Source organism: Limulus polyphemus, unplaced genomic scaffold (genome assembly GCF_000517525.1).
Source record: "Limulus polyphemus unplaced genomic scaffold, Limulus_polyphemus-2.1.2 Scaffold1158, whole genome shotgun sequence".
In the NCBI taxonomy this organism is placed as follows: Eukaryota; Metazoa; Arthropoda; class Merostomata; order Xiphosura; family Limulidae; genus Limulus; species Limulus polyphemus.
Window position 1 is genome coordinate 120,187 of NW_013666768.1, and position 18,373 is coordinate 138,559.

Sequence of the window (18,373 nt, forward strand, 5' to 3'; positions counted from 1 at the left end):
CTTGTATTCAAACAGCATTACAGCCATAACTATAAGGGATTAGAGTATACTAAACTTTACACATTATATAGGCTACACTAACGTGATGTTTAGGCGGTTCGTTTAACTATAATACTTGATGTATGTTTTTGGGAGGTGGTTAATGAAAGTGTTTCAAAATGCGACATTAATTTCTTGACAACCTAATATAAAGGGAGTTGAGTGATGTCATGAAGGTCACCTGGGCTTCCAGGAAGTATTTTTGTACATTTTTCAAGATACTGTTGTAAGTGTGCAACACAGCTGGAAATGAAAGTGTTATGTAAAAAGATGTTTTGCTTTACAAATGGACAAGAAAACTATACTCAAGTGTTGTTAAAGTAAAATAATGGTGACACATGGAGATTAACTGAAAAAGAAATGTTAAGCACATCAATTTCTAAAGACAGACATTGAAAATTATCACAAATAAATAGTAAGTATTAGAAAGATCAGGGGTAAACATTGTGAGTTCACACAAAAATAAATAAAAATTATTTGACTGATAGACGTGAATCCAAGGATCGGAGATAACTGATTCCAGGATCTAGATTTATTCCACAAGGTAGAACAGTATTTAGATTAGCAAATCATTAAGCTTCTTTTATTTCTCTATCGGCTTTAGTTTTAAATTCGGTTTTAATGCTGATGAGAGTAGTATCATTAATAGAATGGCCATGTTGGTTGAAGTGTTGAGCAACAGGGAGATCTTTTTTGGTGTTAATAGAAAACTTATAGTTGTTGAAATGTTCTCTAGATGTTGTTTGGGTATGTCCTATATACTGGTGATTGCATTTTTGACACTGTGTAAAGTAAATGGTATTCTGTGTTCCACAAGTGATTTCTTTAGAACTTTTAAAGTTTCTTTGGTTGTGCTTGTTAGAAAAAAAAAGTCAGTAGTTTTTATAAATTTGCAGGTTTGACAATGAGCTTGATTACATAGATGGCAAACATTCTTTGGTGGGGTGTAATTCACTTTTGCATGAACAAGGGGATCTGTTAGACTTCTACTTTTCTGGAAGGAGACAACAGGAACTTCAGAAGTGCTTTATGAATATTCCATCTTGATTTCCACCAGCCTTTATTTTTATTTCTGTTTTTGCTCCAGTTTCTTTTTTGCATTTTACATGTTAGAATGTATTTAGACACCACATTATCAATACTTGTCTGTTTCCTTACATGTTAATTTACTGTATATGTAACTTGTATGTTATCTGTCAGCCTACTTAGGTAGAGAATTTACTTCAAAAAATGATGCAATGAAATGTTTCTATGATTCATATTTGCATTATAATCAGAGGTTGCATTAATGCAGAATTCTGAAATATAAATCAAGAAATTTTAATAAAACACAAAAAAATAATGGCACTAAAATTCCAAAATATAGACGTAACAAGATCTACTGGTTCAAGTTACCAAGAGTTTTGAGTTTCCACTGCTCCAACATCCTTTTGAACATGTGAAAATGACCCAGATATATCTGAAAGCCATAGGAGTTTGATAACTAGGTGTATAACTCAGTTGAGAATTGAAAGTGTTATCATCATAATTAAACTAATGTTATCTGATTAAATTCTGAGTTTCCTTATTACTTATGCTCCATTTGGTTTTAAATTCTGATACGATATCTTATTGCTTCTCACATTATAGTTTTCCTCGAATTATGCTGCCCTCTATATGCATAATTTTCACTCACCACAAGCCTGGAGGCAATCAATCCTATAACCACACCTTTCCACTGCCCCTATTCAGGTGGGGTGCAGTTCTGTATGTCTGATCCATTTCTGGTATCTGGTCTTCAGTAACAAGGTGTTACTGATTGCTACTATTCCACAGGCTGTTTGCCATCATCTTCTGTCTTGTCTATCTGGTCTTGTTATCATGATCCATTTAGACACCTCTTGTGTTGTTATTTCCTTCCTATGACAGAGAGGTATTTGCTCTCAGGATCTCTGTTTTCTTGGCTCTGCATTTTCTCTTATGGGCCCATGAACACCCTGTTCAATTGTAAATCTATTATGTCTCGTAAGCTCAGGCCCTCCCTGGAGACAAATAGACTCTCCTGACTGCCTCAAAATTTGGATGGCTTGGGAGGGTGATTGAATATTTTCTCTATTCATCATCCCTTCCCTTTTTTTTCTGTATGTTCATTCTGACCCAGTTCATCTGTCTTTGCTCTATACAGCTTATTCATTATTATCTCACGCCTACTGCCCCTTTTTAGGGCACTTGCCAACATTGTCATCTGATGATGACAAAACCTTGTCAAAACGTTGTACATTTGCTGTTATGTTAAACTTATATGAAAGTTTTTCTTCATTACCCATTCAAGCCGTCTCCAGCCATTATTAGTCTCAAAGTGGATTCCTCGTCACCGAAGTATCTCTCTCTCTATATATATATATATAAGCAACTCTAGTGTTCGCTTCCATGAAAATTCCTCCCTCCCAGTGTCGTGGGAGAACCTTTACTTCACTACTTCTAAGCTACTCAAGATAGAGAGTTTCTCATTGGGTGGTGCAATCTCACTGATATGAGACTGAGTGGACACAACACTCTTTTGGCAAATAGGGCTGGAGTGTTACCTGGTAGTGTGGTACAGGACATCCCATCATGTTATAACTAAGCCATTCCCAGTGGTTTGGTCCAGCTGGATGGATCTTAGGTTTGCCTCTGGACACAAATGTGGAATGCTTCTCTCTCCACTTGATTATAGTAGTATCTCGTGTGTTTCTTCTGTACACACACACTTTTTGGAGAAACTATAAATCCTAGTCTTCTGAAATACATATGTGGCAAAATATCACATTTTTAGTATTAAAAATAGCTATTTTTATATGTAGTGTTATTTGTCAGGAATTACTTGTATTAAGTTTAAGTGTTGACTTTTTTCCAAGTCCATGCAGGCTTTCATATAAGTTAGTGTGTTTGATAGAAAAGTCAGTGACAATAGAATTAACTGTCATCATGGGCATTATTAGTGATACCTTTAATTTATATTTTTAACAATCAGATATTTTGTGATGTTTAAATAAACATTTTCTTTAAGAATAATTTGAGTTTGAATAAATCAGAAACTGTATTCACATCAGTTTTCATTCTAGTCACATGATTATGCCTTCACTATGAACCAGGTTCTCAGTAGTAATGCATCATTTGTTGGGAAAATTTACATTTTGAAGTACAGTGAATTAATTTTCATCGTCAGTTATGTCAGAAAATAACATACCAAGATATTGAGAAGTAAATCCAGGAAAACCATAATAGTGTATTAACTATTTGCTATTATTTGGTTTAAACCAAGTGGTAAAATGAGTGCCCCCCACAGTTTCTAGTTGGTTCTGATAATTCTCTAAGCACATAGAGTGCTGAAAGGGGCAATACCATAATAATATATTCCTGTTGAACTATGCCTCTGTGTTTGAATGATTCTGCATTTAAATTTTAAATATCTTATTCACTGATGTATATCTTGTTTTCTTATTCTCTGTTTTATATACATATTATTTTGAATTTGTACCAACTTGAATCACAATTGATAACTATATTACCACTATTTTTCAGTTGGTACAGGTTAAATGTGGAGTAAGTTATAGAAACAATCATCCTGAAAATGTATTACATACTAAGCTGATGAATGATTTATCTAATATTTTGTATTTAGAGAAGTTAAAAAGGCATTACTATTAAGAATTAACTTTTTCAAAAGCCTTTGTATCTCAACAGGGTGTATAGTTTCTAAGGCAAATCATTAAATTATGATTCTATGATATGTAAGTGGCTTGGGATGGTCTAAGCACATGGTTACCTCATTTTTCCAACATATAACAAGTCATGTAATACAAATTAAAGTAGACCCTACACACAGAAGAATTTTGGTAAAATGGCTAAAAAATCTCGTACAGTATTTTCCTCTCTAATGTCATGCCTGGATACAGGTGTTGACAATAATGAGTTTCCATTTCTCTCTGTCCCTGGTGTTTTTCAACAATTCTGTGTTGTTATTCACATTTTGTGAGTCTATCAAGAATATTTATTCTTTGTCTTCCTTTGCTTCTCTTTCCTCCTATCCTGCCAGTTGTTAATATGTGCTTCTTTCTTCATCACATGGCCTATGAGCTCAGCTTCTCTCTTTTCTTATTTTTTTTCATGATGTTGCAGGTTGTGTTGGTTTCTAACAGTACTTGTTTATTACTTCTTAATCCATGTTATTTGCAGCATTCTTCCTAAGAACCACATTTCGGATGTTTTCTCTAAACTTCCTTTTTTATTGTCCATGTTTCACATCCATACATAAGTATGGACTTGATATAACATTGTAAAACATTTTTTGTTACTTCTGTTGATATGTTATTATTTCTCTTTATAACCTTCATATTTTGAAAAGAGTCAATAGCAAGATTATTCTCATTTCAACCTCTTCTATATATTACCATCTGATGCTGTTAATGAGCTCAAATAGTTGAAATGGTGAATTTGATTTTTATACCACCAATTGTAATGCTATATTTTGAGATATTACTTTTTGTGGAGGTTACCATACATTCTGTTTTCTTGCTGTTGAGAGTCAGTCCTTTTTTTCTTACTTTTATCAGTAATTATATTTCCAAAACATACTTACCTCCTCCTACACTACAGCTATTACTCAACTGCCAGGGTTTCCTTCCTTTGGCCATCTAAGCTTTGGTCTGAATTTTTCTTGATTTCTCCAGTCTTTTACTTCCCACTTAATTGCCCTTGGCAATATCTGTCATATGACATTGTCCACTTATGTCAATGCTTCCTCTGTCTTGGTACTGTATATAAGCACCTCGTTCAGTTAATATTATCACTTTTTATTGACAAAGCGTTCACTAATGGGTTTCTCTGTACTATGATCATTGGAGATACTTTGAGCATTCATTGTGTTATCTAGTTGAGTTTTGTATTAACAAAAAGTTCTTGTTTGGCAATATGTGGCATGAATTCTTGGATTATTTATGGCATTGAAGCAAATCAGGTCTTTATTATCCCACCTGTGATATCTAGCATTGCTCAACAGTTGGTGGGATGGGGGAGAGTCACTCTCATTTAAGACTGTCAGTGATCTTATTCGTAGTGAGGTGGAGAAATATATTTGATGTGATGGTGTTCCTCCAGGATGTTCTAAGGCTGCAATTGAGAGCAGTCTTGGACATTCTGGAGAGAGAAGTTAGATTTGCTTTTTCCTGCACCTTCCTTTGTTCTGTTGGCTTCTCAGGAGGCCACTTTATCTGCCTCAGGCTCCTTTTGTTCACTTGGTCCATCGAGTGTGTGATGTTTTGGGTCTTTCCCAAATTGCTTTTGAGCCTGCACCTTCCTGGTTGAAAGGTCTGTGAGCAAATACTTAGTTTTCCCTCCATCCACTGATATTGTGGTTCATGCAGGGAGGTTCACTGCTTAGTTACGTGAAGGGACAACTATGCCTTGTTTGCCATGTTTGTTGGAACTACGTGATTTAGCCTACCACTGCCAGATGGAAGCATATTCTGACTCTCCAAGAATACCTATGCTCCTGGAAATTTGGGGTTCTAATGCAGAGTCTGTAGTTAACCTGAATAGATCACAACTTTCTGGGATTTATCTCACCCTATATACAGTGATGAGTTATACATTATCCCTCTAAACTTTGTTGGAGGGCTCTCAAGATCACCATATCCACTGATGACGAGTTGGGATCATTGTTAGCATGCACATTGGTTTGATTGTCAGCTTCTAAATTCATCCCTGTTGTTGTTGGCATCTTGACTTTCCTCGGCTCCTGCAGGGGTCATAGTTCCACCCCTATTCGATGGTTTTCATCCCTGACAGCAGCCCCTCAGTCCATTGGTACCCAGAATAGATTCTGTCCATATCCAATGGTTCTTCCACTCAGCCACAATGCTGCCAGCAGTGTCAGTGATTATTGTATGCCTTTGTGGTCTGTGGGGGCTTGGCTCCAAGAATTTCTGGACATGTGGTAAACCTTAACCATGGATCCGTAGGCACTACAGATCCTTGAGTCAGGATTAGATATTCAATTCACATCTTCACCACCATTTTCCACCCATCATGTAGTGTTTCTGCCTCCTGCAGATACTCAGATTTTGGAACTTCGTGCTAGGGCTATCAGTTTTGTTGGTCTGGGGGCATTGGAGAGAGTCGTGCCAGTTCTTATGGAGTTTTATTCCCATCTGTTTGTTATGCCCAAGAAGATGGAAGATTGGCATCCAATGTATATCAATTTCTAGATCCTCCAATCTTCGAAAGTGAGTCATTCCTCACTCTGAGTAGGCATTTTTTACTAGGATTGTGAATGCCCAAGTTTGATGTCGCCAACTCCTATCTGCATTATTTGCATTTTGTGCATAATGGTCAGGTGCTGCAGTTCAGGGGTCTGATATTTGGACTAGCATCGGCACCATATGTGTTCTGCCAAATTGTACAAGTTTTTTCTTGTCACATCATTTCCCAAGGCCTGTGCACACACACCATTTCATGGATGACTGGTTACTGCTGGTACCATCTCGTCAATTGGCAGAACATGACACCTGGATTCTACTTTTAGAAACAACCAAAGCAGGCTATATTATCAGAGCTGAGTCATCTGTTCTAACTCTAACACAATATATCGTCAGTCTGGGTATATTTTTCATACTCGCCTCTCCTTCCACTGCACAGATGGTTCTTTCTCTCAATCACTCAAATCTCTTGTTCCTTGAGATGAACATACAAGAGATTTCTTCAGTGGTCTTTAAGCGACCAATGAATCATGAACAGCAATTCACTGGATTCCCCTTTCCTTATTCAGGATCATCATCTTTGATTTCAAGGTGTGGTTAGATCGGAACAATACTAAGATATGGGTGCCTCTGCCACCACCTCGTCCAGAAATCCATGATAATTTGTTTCAGGAATGGGGGTGCATATCTCAATATTCAGGAATTCCATGATCTGTGCGTGGATGACAAGGTTCCCTAAACAATGTTTTAAACCTTCTTGCTGTTCAATGGGGGATGTCTCGTGGTCTGGGCTTATTAAGGGGAAAATTATCAGGCTTCAATCTGACAATTCCATACTGGTATTTTGCATTTCCCATCAAGGGAGCACTTGGTCCAAGGTTCTTTGTTTTTGAACCTTGGATCATCTTTCTTGGGACCAATCCTATCATATGACCCTACAACTTGCTGTGTTCCACGGGTGATGACTTTGGTGGTAGTTCAATTGTCTCGACCCAAACAGATTCTTCCAACAGAATGGATGCTGCATTGTGAAGTTTTTCTGTTGGATTGGCTCTGATTTTGAAACATTAATGATTAGTGTGTTTGCCACTCATTGGAACACCCAACTATTTGCAATTTGGTATATGGGACCTTAATTTCCTTGGGCTTTGGCAATAGATGCATTCCATCAGGATGGGATGGGATTACACCTCTAGGCCTTCCCACCAATTCGTATGTTACCCAAGGTACTAGCTATGATTCGTTCTAACCCATTGTTGGATTCTGTTAATAGCACCAGATTGACAGCTAAACCCTGGTTTCTGCTTCTGTGATACCTTCAGGAGTGCCCATCTCTTCCACTTCCTCTTTGGCCATCTCTGTTGAGGCAGCCATGATCTGACATCATAGACCCAGCTATCTAGAAGCTCAAGCATCAGGCATGGAGGTTATGCAGTTCTTCACACAGTGTCAGGGGTTCAGTTCCTGAGGTTGCCATGTATCTGTCTCAGTCTTTTACTTAGTCCCCTGATGGACATTTATCAACAGAAATGTCACACATATCGGCAATGGTGTATTGAGAGGAGGTTGAACCCACTTTGATCAGAAGTGCTAACCATAATTTGTTTTTTGAACTGGCTCTTTGACAAGGGTTTTGCATCTTCCACAATTGCCCTGTATAAGGAGGTGGCCTTGTTGACTGCCTTTCGATACTTGAGATGAAAATTCTTTGAGTCTCCAGTAATCTCCAATTTCCTCACGTTGTTTTGGTCCTTCATCCCAAATTACTGTTTCAGTTACCTAATTGGTATATTAAGGTGGCATTACATGCCCTTTCTCAACATCTGTTTGAGACCTTAGCCTTATATACCATGTTATCACCTTTTTCTGAAGGTTTAATTTTTGTTGCTTCTGGCCTATAGACATCACCAGTTGGAATGGTTTGCATTGATTTTGCACAGGATGCTTTATCATTTTACCTACATTCTTAGACAGATTCTTCTTCCCTAAGACACTGGCAGCCAGGGAAGGGATAAATCCTTTTCTCCGATTCATCTGATCACTATTTCTCACTTCTATGTCTGATCAGATCTTGATGTTATGTACAGTGTTATGTTGCCTGCACTAATGCTTTTAGAAGTGCTAGACAATGACTTTTTATTCATTGGGTTACATTGAGAGGTTGGTACAAAATTGATCCATATCACTTATTCTGGGCTCTCTTTGAAGGTGAGTAGACGTTTGCTGGCAGGTCTCATCAGATTTGTCACATTTCTGTGTCCTTAATGGCCTGGTTGAATTGCCTGCTAGAGGACATTGTGCAGGCTTGTGTGTGGACCTCATCCGATACTTTTATCTCACATTATTTTCATTATCTGGCAGCATCTTCCTCTGAGGGTTTTTGACTACACCTTGTAGCTATCTTAACCACATCCACTAGATTATACAGAGGGGTGAGTATTTTCATTGCTACTCTTGTCTCTTCTTTACCTTCCAAAATCCCTTACCTCGTTTTCACAGCATCCCACTCAGTGGCGAATGTTGCCCAGACAGGTGTGCTTTTATCAAACCATTTCTGCTCTAGCAACCACAAATTCAAAATATTTTATACAGGTTGCAACAGGCTCTGTAGAAATGAGGTATTACATAAGAACACCTAGAGGCTGACTGGATGGTATTACTGGACTATGTTAGACTGCCACTCATGGACTGTCATAAGTAAAGCATAAGGAAATCCTGCCCATCCCTGCTGATTATTGGATTGAATAAACCATGGTCAATTTGCATTTAAATTTTAGGGAATTTGGTTCACCTACTGTGCTGTTTCCAGGGCACTGTTCCTGAGGACTACTCAACATGCATTATCCCAGATTCTACTAGCAGAATTAGTGAGTCCTTACCACTCCTGGTTTCCAATCACTGACAAGAGGAATTTACCTTACCCACTTGGTTGGGGAGTCAAGGTGTGTGTTCATAATTCCAGACCAGATGGGTTCTGTTTCATCAGGTTGAGTATGGCATACAGGATCCCATCATTCTGAATTTGAGGGTGTTGCCTTTCAGACTTATTCAAGTTGAGGAGAAGGTTTGTTCATGTCAGTGTTGCTTACCTTCTCATCTTGATTCTGGTGGCTCAGAATGCATAACTTTATGGCTACAGGTTTGGATCCACTCACAATTATATATTTATTGCAGTCCAACTGCCCTTGCCACCAACATGGGGTATAGGGATCATGGCCCTATAATTCCAACCCCAAGCAGTGGAACCTTGGCTATCTGGTTGAGGCCTGGCCAATAGTGATGACAGATCATGTAAAATTTCATATACAGTACATGAATTAAGTTATGGGTAAAGAGCATACCTGTTCTGGATGTAGTGCAGTTTCCCCACTAGGGTGTTAATCTTCTATTGGCACGCCCATGATCTGTGCAGACGCTTTCTGTATGGATAATGCCCTCACCAGCCCTTCCACCTTATCAATGTGAGATTCTAACTGTAGTGTGAGAGGAGGTAAGTATGGTTTTGGAGGTAACGTTTTTTTAAATCTAAAATGTATTTCCAATTATACTTACCTCCGATCGTACTCTTTCACCCCATTATGAGCCGGTGTTAGAGACTGTGGAAAGGGTCAGTCTCCAAAAAGTGATAATCTTGTCTGAATGAGGTGCTCAAGATAGAGAGCGCATTGACATAAGTAGAGAGTGTCACATGACATATAACTCCTAGGGCAATTAAGTGGGGAGTGAAAGACTGGAGCAAGGAAGAAAAATTCAGACCAGTGCTTAAATGGGCTAAGGAAGGAAACCCTGGCAGTTATGTAATAGCTGTAGTGTGAGAGGAGGTAAGTATTATTATTGGAAAAACATTTTTGATTTAAGAAAATGTTAACTTTCCCTTTCTTGAAGATTATTTTCATTTTCAGCAGTTAGCAGCATGTAATTTGCATACATTACTGATATTGTGCCCTGCAAATTTAATTGCTGGCCTATTTTCTATACCTCTGAGAATCATTTTGTTATATATTGAGAAAAGGTCTGGCGAAAGAATACATCCTTGTCTGACACCTCATTTTATTTCTTGAAAATTGCCAATATTATTTTCTATCTTTAAGGATGCACTTTATGCTTCTCAGTATAGATTGCAATTGATTCTGAGGTCTTTACCATTAACACTAAGATGGTCCAGAATTTTTAACATGTCTTACCCCTAACAATTGTCTTAGTGTAATCAATAAAACACATGTATAAATCTTTTTGTATTTCAGTTGTTCTTTCTATTAATGTTCTAAATATATTTATGGCATTTCTTGTCCTTTTACATACAGTATATAAAAACCAAAAGCTTTGAAAAACACAATTTCAGGCATTCTAATAAAACTTGAAAATAGTTTAGAAATAAACATCTAAAAACAAAAGATATATATATGTATTCAATTCATATTCAAATGAAATAATTTGTTAACTAACTTAAAGGCCTAGAAACATTAATGTTATATATAAAGATGATAAAAACTTGCTTAGTCTACGGTACTTAAAAGTCACCTAATGGTTACCTAATAACCTGAAATGACTTATTAACTAATAGTTGACAGAACAAATGTATTAGTAATGACAACTGAGGTAGATGCCCTCAGTGGTTTACAGTTTCATGGTTATTAAATTGTGATTGTATTTTATACTTCATAAATTAGACAAGAGAACATTTTTTTTCATCCAAAGTGTATTAGCATTCTAAAAGTACTATAACAAAACATAAAAGATATGAAATAAAACATGGTTGCATGTAAAACATACTTTGCATACAGCTTCCTATTCTCTGACCTGTGTAGATATTTTTTACACAAAAGTAATTTATTATAAGAATAGGTGTTTCTGATATGGTACATTACCTCTGCTTGCAGATATAACTCTTCTCATTCATTGCTGCTCTCTTCCTGCACAAATTTCTTCACATGCCACAAGCCTTGAGCTCCCATGTGCCACACAATCAATATGGTTCAACTGTGTCGCACATGTAAATCATCATGCAACAACCCTCCATCAATAGTAGGGGACATACTCTCCCTGCTGTATGTAATTCCATTTATTTGATTCTACCAAACTATCACTACTCTTTTGGCAGTGCTTGTGTCAAGACATTTTTCACTGTGCTCTTCAATTATGTTTTTTTTTTAAACTTTGTGAAATTTCTTTGAAATTTTTATTGAACTGTTTTGTAATTTATTTCGAAATGGAATTCTTTTCTTTCTTCAAAAGTTTGATAACATAAGGATAACTAATTTTTTTCCCAAATTTTTTATTTCTTTATTCTAACATTGTTGTGGTTAATCATTCATCTTGAACAATGAATTCTGAAGTCCAAGTTATCATTTCAAAGGTAATACCATCTACCAGAACACTTACATAAGCTGCATGTGGAGGGAACTCGTATATGGAATTATTGGCTCTCATTCGACGTGAGAGTGATCATTATATGAGTCAGTCTTTTTCTCCTGAGCCCCCTACAGTGGCACAGCGGTATGTCTGCAGACTTACAATGCTAGAAACTGGGTTTACGATACCCGTGGTGGGCAGAGCACAGATAGCCCATTGTGTAGCTTTATACTCAACTTCAGACAAACAGATCTTCTCCTGATGTTGCCCATTTTCATCCAAAATACTGAACCTGTTTGTGACGACAAGGAATTTGACAGCCTTTTTCTTCCACTTGTTTTTGCTGTGTCTTCCTATGCCCCTAGTGCAGAATCAGCTAGGCCTAATATGGTCTTTTTGGACATGATTTCTGATAATCCTCTTCCTTACTTGTTACATGATACCCCCTCTTCCCAGTATTTTGTGTTTTCCCCTTCCATGGATATTAGGGTTCGTGCAGAGCATTTTGTACCACAGATGCATGAGGGTGCTAACATGCCTCGCTATCCTTGGGCTTCAGATCAGTTTGCTTTAGTCTACCATCAGCCTAAATTTCTGTTTCTTGATTAACAACAGTTGGAATTGATTTTGCCCATGCGGGAGGCAGACCCTGATCATCCTGTTCATTTATCCCATGTCCAGTTTGTCCACATTTGTCTTACCCTATTGACTCTCCTATGGTACTTGTCCACTATCCACCTCCTCTCAGAGGCAATCCACCAAGATCCTGAGGGTTTTTTTGAGGGATACTCTCTCCCTGATTACCTCCATGTTTCCTTACACACTTGGTTTCTCTGTTTTTGGGATCATCTGAGGGGAGATGCTGTATTGTCTGAAGTTTGTTTACACCTACTTATATTCGGGACTTAAGAGTGGCCCATTTTCTCCACTGGTCTATTTTCAGTGGTATTCCAGACACTTTAGAATCCCATGTGGAATCAATGAGAGAGCAATTGACCCATTTATTATTGATTGATTGTTTATCTCATTCAGATCCTTGACAGTCCCCTATTACTGTTTCTTGTCCCAGCCCTTACCAGTCCCAACCTCTAGGGGTTCCTCCACACGTTGTATTATTCGACACAGATGGGCATGTCACCAACAATACTGGTGACTACCTGGTGGGTTCCAGTCCAGTGTGGGCAAGTCGTTTCATTTTTAACACGTCCTATTCGCCCTTCCTCTATGGATGTTTATCAATTCTGCCATTGATAGTTGGGTGGTTTTTTTTTTCACTTGCTTGACTCACTGTTCCTCTTATGGATTTCCTCATTTGGGATTAGGGGATATTGGTTTCCTCGATCACAGGTTATTGGGTTGCCTTATTCCACACTTTTCATTTTGCATGGTACCTCTCCCTGTTGTTACATTCCTTCCAGATTGGTCCACCTTCTCAGCAAGTAGTCTTTCTGAATCTCTGTCCTCTTGTTCGATTTTTCACTTATCCCTTAAAACTTATTTCTTTCTCCCTATTGATCCACCTATGTTTTCCTTTATCTGGATTGATCTTTCCTTCCCAAAACTTTGGCAGCTTGTGAGGGTAATTCCTCCTTCTCTCCAATTTCCCTTTATTACATATATATTCCTGATCTGATGTGGAAAGCCTACTATGTCCCATAAGTATTTTTTGTTGTTATCTTGCACAATCTTTCCGTGGTGCTTGTTCCTCACTCTTCATTCCATGGCAATTATCCTCTGTTTGTGACCTTTCTCCTCCCACCCTTAACAGTTGGGTTCGTCTTTTAATTTGATTGGCTTATTCTTCCTTGTCTCTTTCTTCCCATAATTTGTTCCAGGTGTCTTCTCACCAGATTAGCCACCTTTCCTTTTCCCTGGTGACATCTCCATCATCCATTGGAGGTAATTCTTCAATTGAGCATGTGAACCACACTGCATACATTCATCTCTCACTATCTGCATTGGATAGCTGTTTTTTCCTCATCCGGTTATTGTCTTCCACTTGTTGCCATTCTTTAGATTTCAGTGAGACTGTGACTGGGTAGTTTATTTTTTTCTCTCTCTATATATATACCTCTTATTTTTCAGGGGCATGACCCTTTTTTCAAGCAGGAACCTGCTCTGTGACAAGTGGTGCCTGTACAGGTATACTTAAATTAGTGCAATACACAACTGTCAGGCCATGTTAACTTAACAGTTATAATTTCCATGGCTGCACACTGTTGAGATTGGGTATTCCACAAGATTGCTCTTAGGTTTTCCTTAAGATATATTTGCTTCTTTAATATGCCTGTTTTGGACCATACTAACCCATGGACTTCAGGGGTAAAGCAAAAGGTGATAGCTGCCCATCCCTGCCATTCCTTAGACTGAATATATTAGGAATGGTCTGCTGTTTCTTTCAGTGGAGTATGGGAGCCCTTATCAGTTTCAAGCCACTGGGGTGATAGACCATGGAGGCATCTTCCTGAATGTGATATATATATGATGCAACCTATGAGGAATCCATGGGGGTGTTGTAACTATGGAGTGAGCCATCTAAATTGCAGTTCACCCCTTCGATTGGGATCCCTCATCCCACCTCCACATGGATGTTGGTTCCAAGTGGCTGGGTTTTGGATTCAGAGTTGGACCAATCCACATAAGTCCTTACACACATATTACAGATAGCTCTGCTACTGTGTGTGGATCATGGTAAATGAACATGCTGGTTCCTATGGTTCTTCCTCTTGCATTATCGTTCGAAGATTTACATATACTGAGGATGTTACTATACTGAGGGTGTCTTCTGTTTGATTGGTTTTGAGTGGGATATTTTACAACAGTGGGATATCTTTATTATTTCAATTAAGTGGATGTTGGGTTTTCAGATTGGTACAACAATTTGTCACTTTTCTATTGTGTGCCTTGTTCACAGATCATTGGGTATGTTACCACCCTCTGGTTTGCTGAACTTGAAGTGAAGACGGTATGATTCTCTTTCCTACTCCCACATGGATGATGGTTCCTGGTGGTTGGGTTTTGGATTGTAGTCGACTTGCTGATAGTATGATACTCTTTCCTACCCCTACATGAATGTCAGTTCCCCGTGGCTGGGTTTTGAATTGTAGTTGACTTACTGACAGTTTGATCGTCATCCTACCCCCACATGGATGTTGGTTCTCGGTGGCTGAGTTTTGGATGCAGTTGACTTGCCATGTGTGATCCACCAGGCCCTGGCCACTCTGTGCCTTGGGGCACATCCTTTTATACACACCCACATTACTGTCAACAAAGGGATTGAGATTACATTATCAGGTGGTTCGGATCCCTATCCAACCATTGTTATCTTCCCTGTGGATGTGCTCCTCCAATTTTCTGCCCATGTTTGCTTTCAGAGGGTTCTTTTTTCTTTCCCTTGCACCGGCCCTTCCACCTATTCAATGTGGGATTCTAGCTATATCTGTGAGAGGAGGTAATTTACCAATCGGAAGTTATAATTTTTCTACACTGAAAATATATTTCCGATAGTTACTTACCTCTACTCACACTTCCCACCATTCCTCCCCGTTGAAAACTAGTGCTTCCATTTTCTGCCAAAACTTGAAGAGATAGTTCAGTAGAATTGAATAGAGGGGGTCACATGCATCAGGAGGATGTGTCACACTCCTATTGGTGGAGGGTTGTCACATGATGATTTACATGCAAGACGCAGTTGAACCAGGTTGATCGTGCGGTACGTGGGAGCTCAAGACTTGTGGCATGCAAAAAAAATGTTGATATAAAGGGCAGCACTGAACAAGAATAGCTATATCTGTTAGTGGAGGTAAGTACCTTTTGGAAATACATTTTCAGTATAGAAAATTATAAATTATGCATTGTAAATTTTCAAAGATATGTTTGAAATATTTGAATTTTACTTCTTAAGTTCTTTACAAGCTAGTGAGACATGTCCGTGTTATTTATAGAAATTAGAATAGTTTAAGATTTTGAGAATATCTAGAATACAAATAAAGAGTTTGTTGAAAACTTTAGTTGTTGTTTGGATACAAGTTCATTTTTTTGTTTTCTAGTTTGCTACAGTGTACAAAGCAAAAGACATTGAAACAGGATGTATAGTTGCAGTAAAAAAGGTAAATAATGAAATTTGTATATAGTAATTTTAGAACTTTACCTAAGTTAATAAATGCATCCAAGTTAAATCAAATATTTCTTTGAATTCTCTTTCCAGATTTCACTGTATGTTTCAGGATTAAGCTTCTTAAAGTTTTACTTTGATTTAGTGAAAGAAAAATTTATTTTTCACTCATTTACACAATAATGGGATCATTAAGGAAAATAATAACTACTGAATGTAACAAAAAACAACATTGTATTTTGTGTCTGGTGGATAGTTGTAGCACACATATCTACTCCAATTATTAAAGTTTAATTTTTTTGTTTCAGTTTCATTTCACATGTTCAGTGTAAACCTGTCAGATAGAGGTTAAATACTATAAATGGTGTATCCCCATATTTGTGTGACCACAACTTTTGTATTTACTGGTACCTTTCCTGCTGGAATACATTCACAGACACACATATATATTTATGGTTGTTAATTTTTTCTTATTTTCTCATTATTGAGAAATCATGCATGTCACAAACCATACATTATATAATGCACATTTTACCATATTTTACTGAAAAAATGCAAGTGGCTGTTTGTATCTTTGCATTTTTCTTTTTGAGGTCCATTATTGTTAATTTTTGTTGAAGTGAGTACTATATTCATTCAGCATTCATTATTTTGATACAAAATGATAAAAACCCTATAACCCAAGCACGTTTGAAAGGTGGACCCTTCTTCAACAGGGACAAACTGGGAATGGTGGTGTAATCAATTGAGTGATACGTAAAGGGAGTTGAGTGAAGTAATGAACTCAATTGGGCTTCCAGGTAGTGTTTATTATATTTTTCAATGTACTGTTGTAAATGTGTTCCACTTCTGGTACAATATGGCCAGCAATGAGAGAGTTATGTAAAAAGGTGTTAGGGATATTTTGCTTTAGAAATAGTTATAAAAGAAATATATAAAACTATACTTAAGTGTTTATGTAAACTAATGGTGGCATCTGGAGACTGATTGAAAAAGAGATGTTAAGCTAATTGATTTATATAAACAGGTATGGAAAATTATCTTAAATATACAGTAAGTTTTAGAAAAATTAGAGTTCATGCTACATGAAAGAAATAAGCAAAGAATAAAAATTATTTTTCTGACAGAGATGAAACCAAGGATTGGAGATCACTGATTTCAGGATCTAGATTGATTCCACAAGGTTAAACAGTGTTTAGATTAGCGATCCAATAAGCTTCTTTTATCTCTCTATCAGCTTTAGTTTTGAATCCTGTTTCAATGCCAATGAAAGTAACATTGTTAATGGAATGACCGGGTTGGTTAAAGAGTTGAGCAACAGGGAGATCCTTTTCATATTAATAGAAGATTTATGGTTGTCGAAACATTATCTAAAAGTTGTTTGTGTATGTCCTACATATTGGTGTTTGCATTTTTTCACTGTATAAAGTAAATAGTGTTTTGTGTCATACAAGTGATTTCTTTGGAGATTTGAAAGTTTCTTTGGTTGTGCTTGTCAGAAAATGAGTCAGTAGTTTTTATGAACTTGCAGTTTGGCAATGAGCTTTATTGCATGGATGACAACCATTTTTTTGATGGGATGTAATTCACTTTTGTGTGAAGAAGGATATCGTTTAGATTTCAGCTTTTTTGGAAGGAGACAACAGGAACTTGAGGAAATATCTGTTTAAGGCGATCATTAAGTTGTAAGAGATGAAAATGTTTTGAGTTAAAACTGATAGGTAATAATAATAAGAGGAATTCTATTTGAATCTTTAGTATTGCTCTGTTTTAGGATGTTTTTTTGCTGAGTGTTGTTAGCCTTGTTGATCTGTCTGTTGATTTTGGTATCTTTATATCCTCTTTGTAACATGATTTGCTTAAGGTCCTTGTTGTGATTTCTGTAGTCTGTTTCACCTGAGCATATTTTCTTTATTCTAAGAGCTTAACTGTAGGTAATGCTCTGTTTAGTGTGAGCAGAGTGACAGCTTTTATAGTGAATGTATTTTGGCTTGTCTGTAGGTTTTTGGTATGAGTTGGTATGTAAAATTCCATCATTTATAAGGACAGTGATGCCAAGAAAGTTAATTTGGGTAGGCAAGTAATCAAAAGTAAACTTGATTATTTTATGAAAGGAGTTTGCATATGAGACAAATTCTTTCAGTGGTTCAAGACAGGCTGACAAATGAAAAGTATGTCATCTATGTAATGTTTCCATTTATGAGGTTTTTACAGGGCTTAGTTGTAAAAGAAACCCTAAAGTATGCATTAAACCTTTCTAACCCATCAAAATCTCCAACAGTAACTGATCTTGCCAGCCTTGTTTTAACATTGAACAACTTCAAATTCAATAACAAACATAACCTTCAGGTTAACGGTGCTGCAATGGGTACCAAAATGGCTCCCAATTGTGCCAACATTTTTATGGGTCATATTGAAAGCCAGCTTTTACACCCTTGTTTCCTCCTGCTTTCTCATTACTGCTCTTCTCTTCTTCTTTGTCCTGGCTAGTCTTTCCTCATTTCTTATTCCATGGCAGGGGAATATGGTCATCCCTTTTCACACACATCTCCTTCTTCACTTTCTCTTTTTGGTGTTATTTCTGTTCTGGAGAGATCAGTGGTGTACCTAAGGTATGGCACATACCCTAGGTGCCACTTGAAAGGGGGCG

At 37.3% G+C, this 18,373-nt stretch overlaps 1 protein-coding gene across 3 annotated transcripts in view; it reads left to right on the top strand.

Annotated features, from left to right (window-relative positions):
* LOC106462404 (cyclin-dependent kinase 7-like) overlaps positions 1 to 18,373 on the top strand; it is a 64,137-nt gene that overhangs the window by 4,320 nt on the left and 41,444 nt on the right. For all 3 annotated transcript variants that reach the window (XM_022389660.1, XM_022389659.1, XM_022389658.1), the window contains exon 2: positions 15,659 to 15,718. In XM_022389660.1, the coding sequence (XP_022245368.1) occupies positions 15,659 to 15,718 (60 nt within the window). The remainder of the gene's footprint in view (positions 1 to 15,658; positions 15,719 to 18,373) is intronic.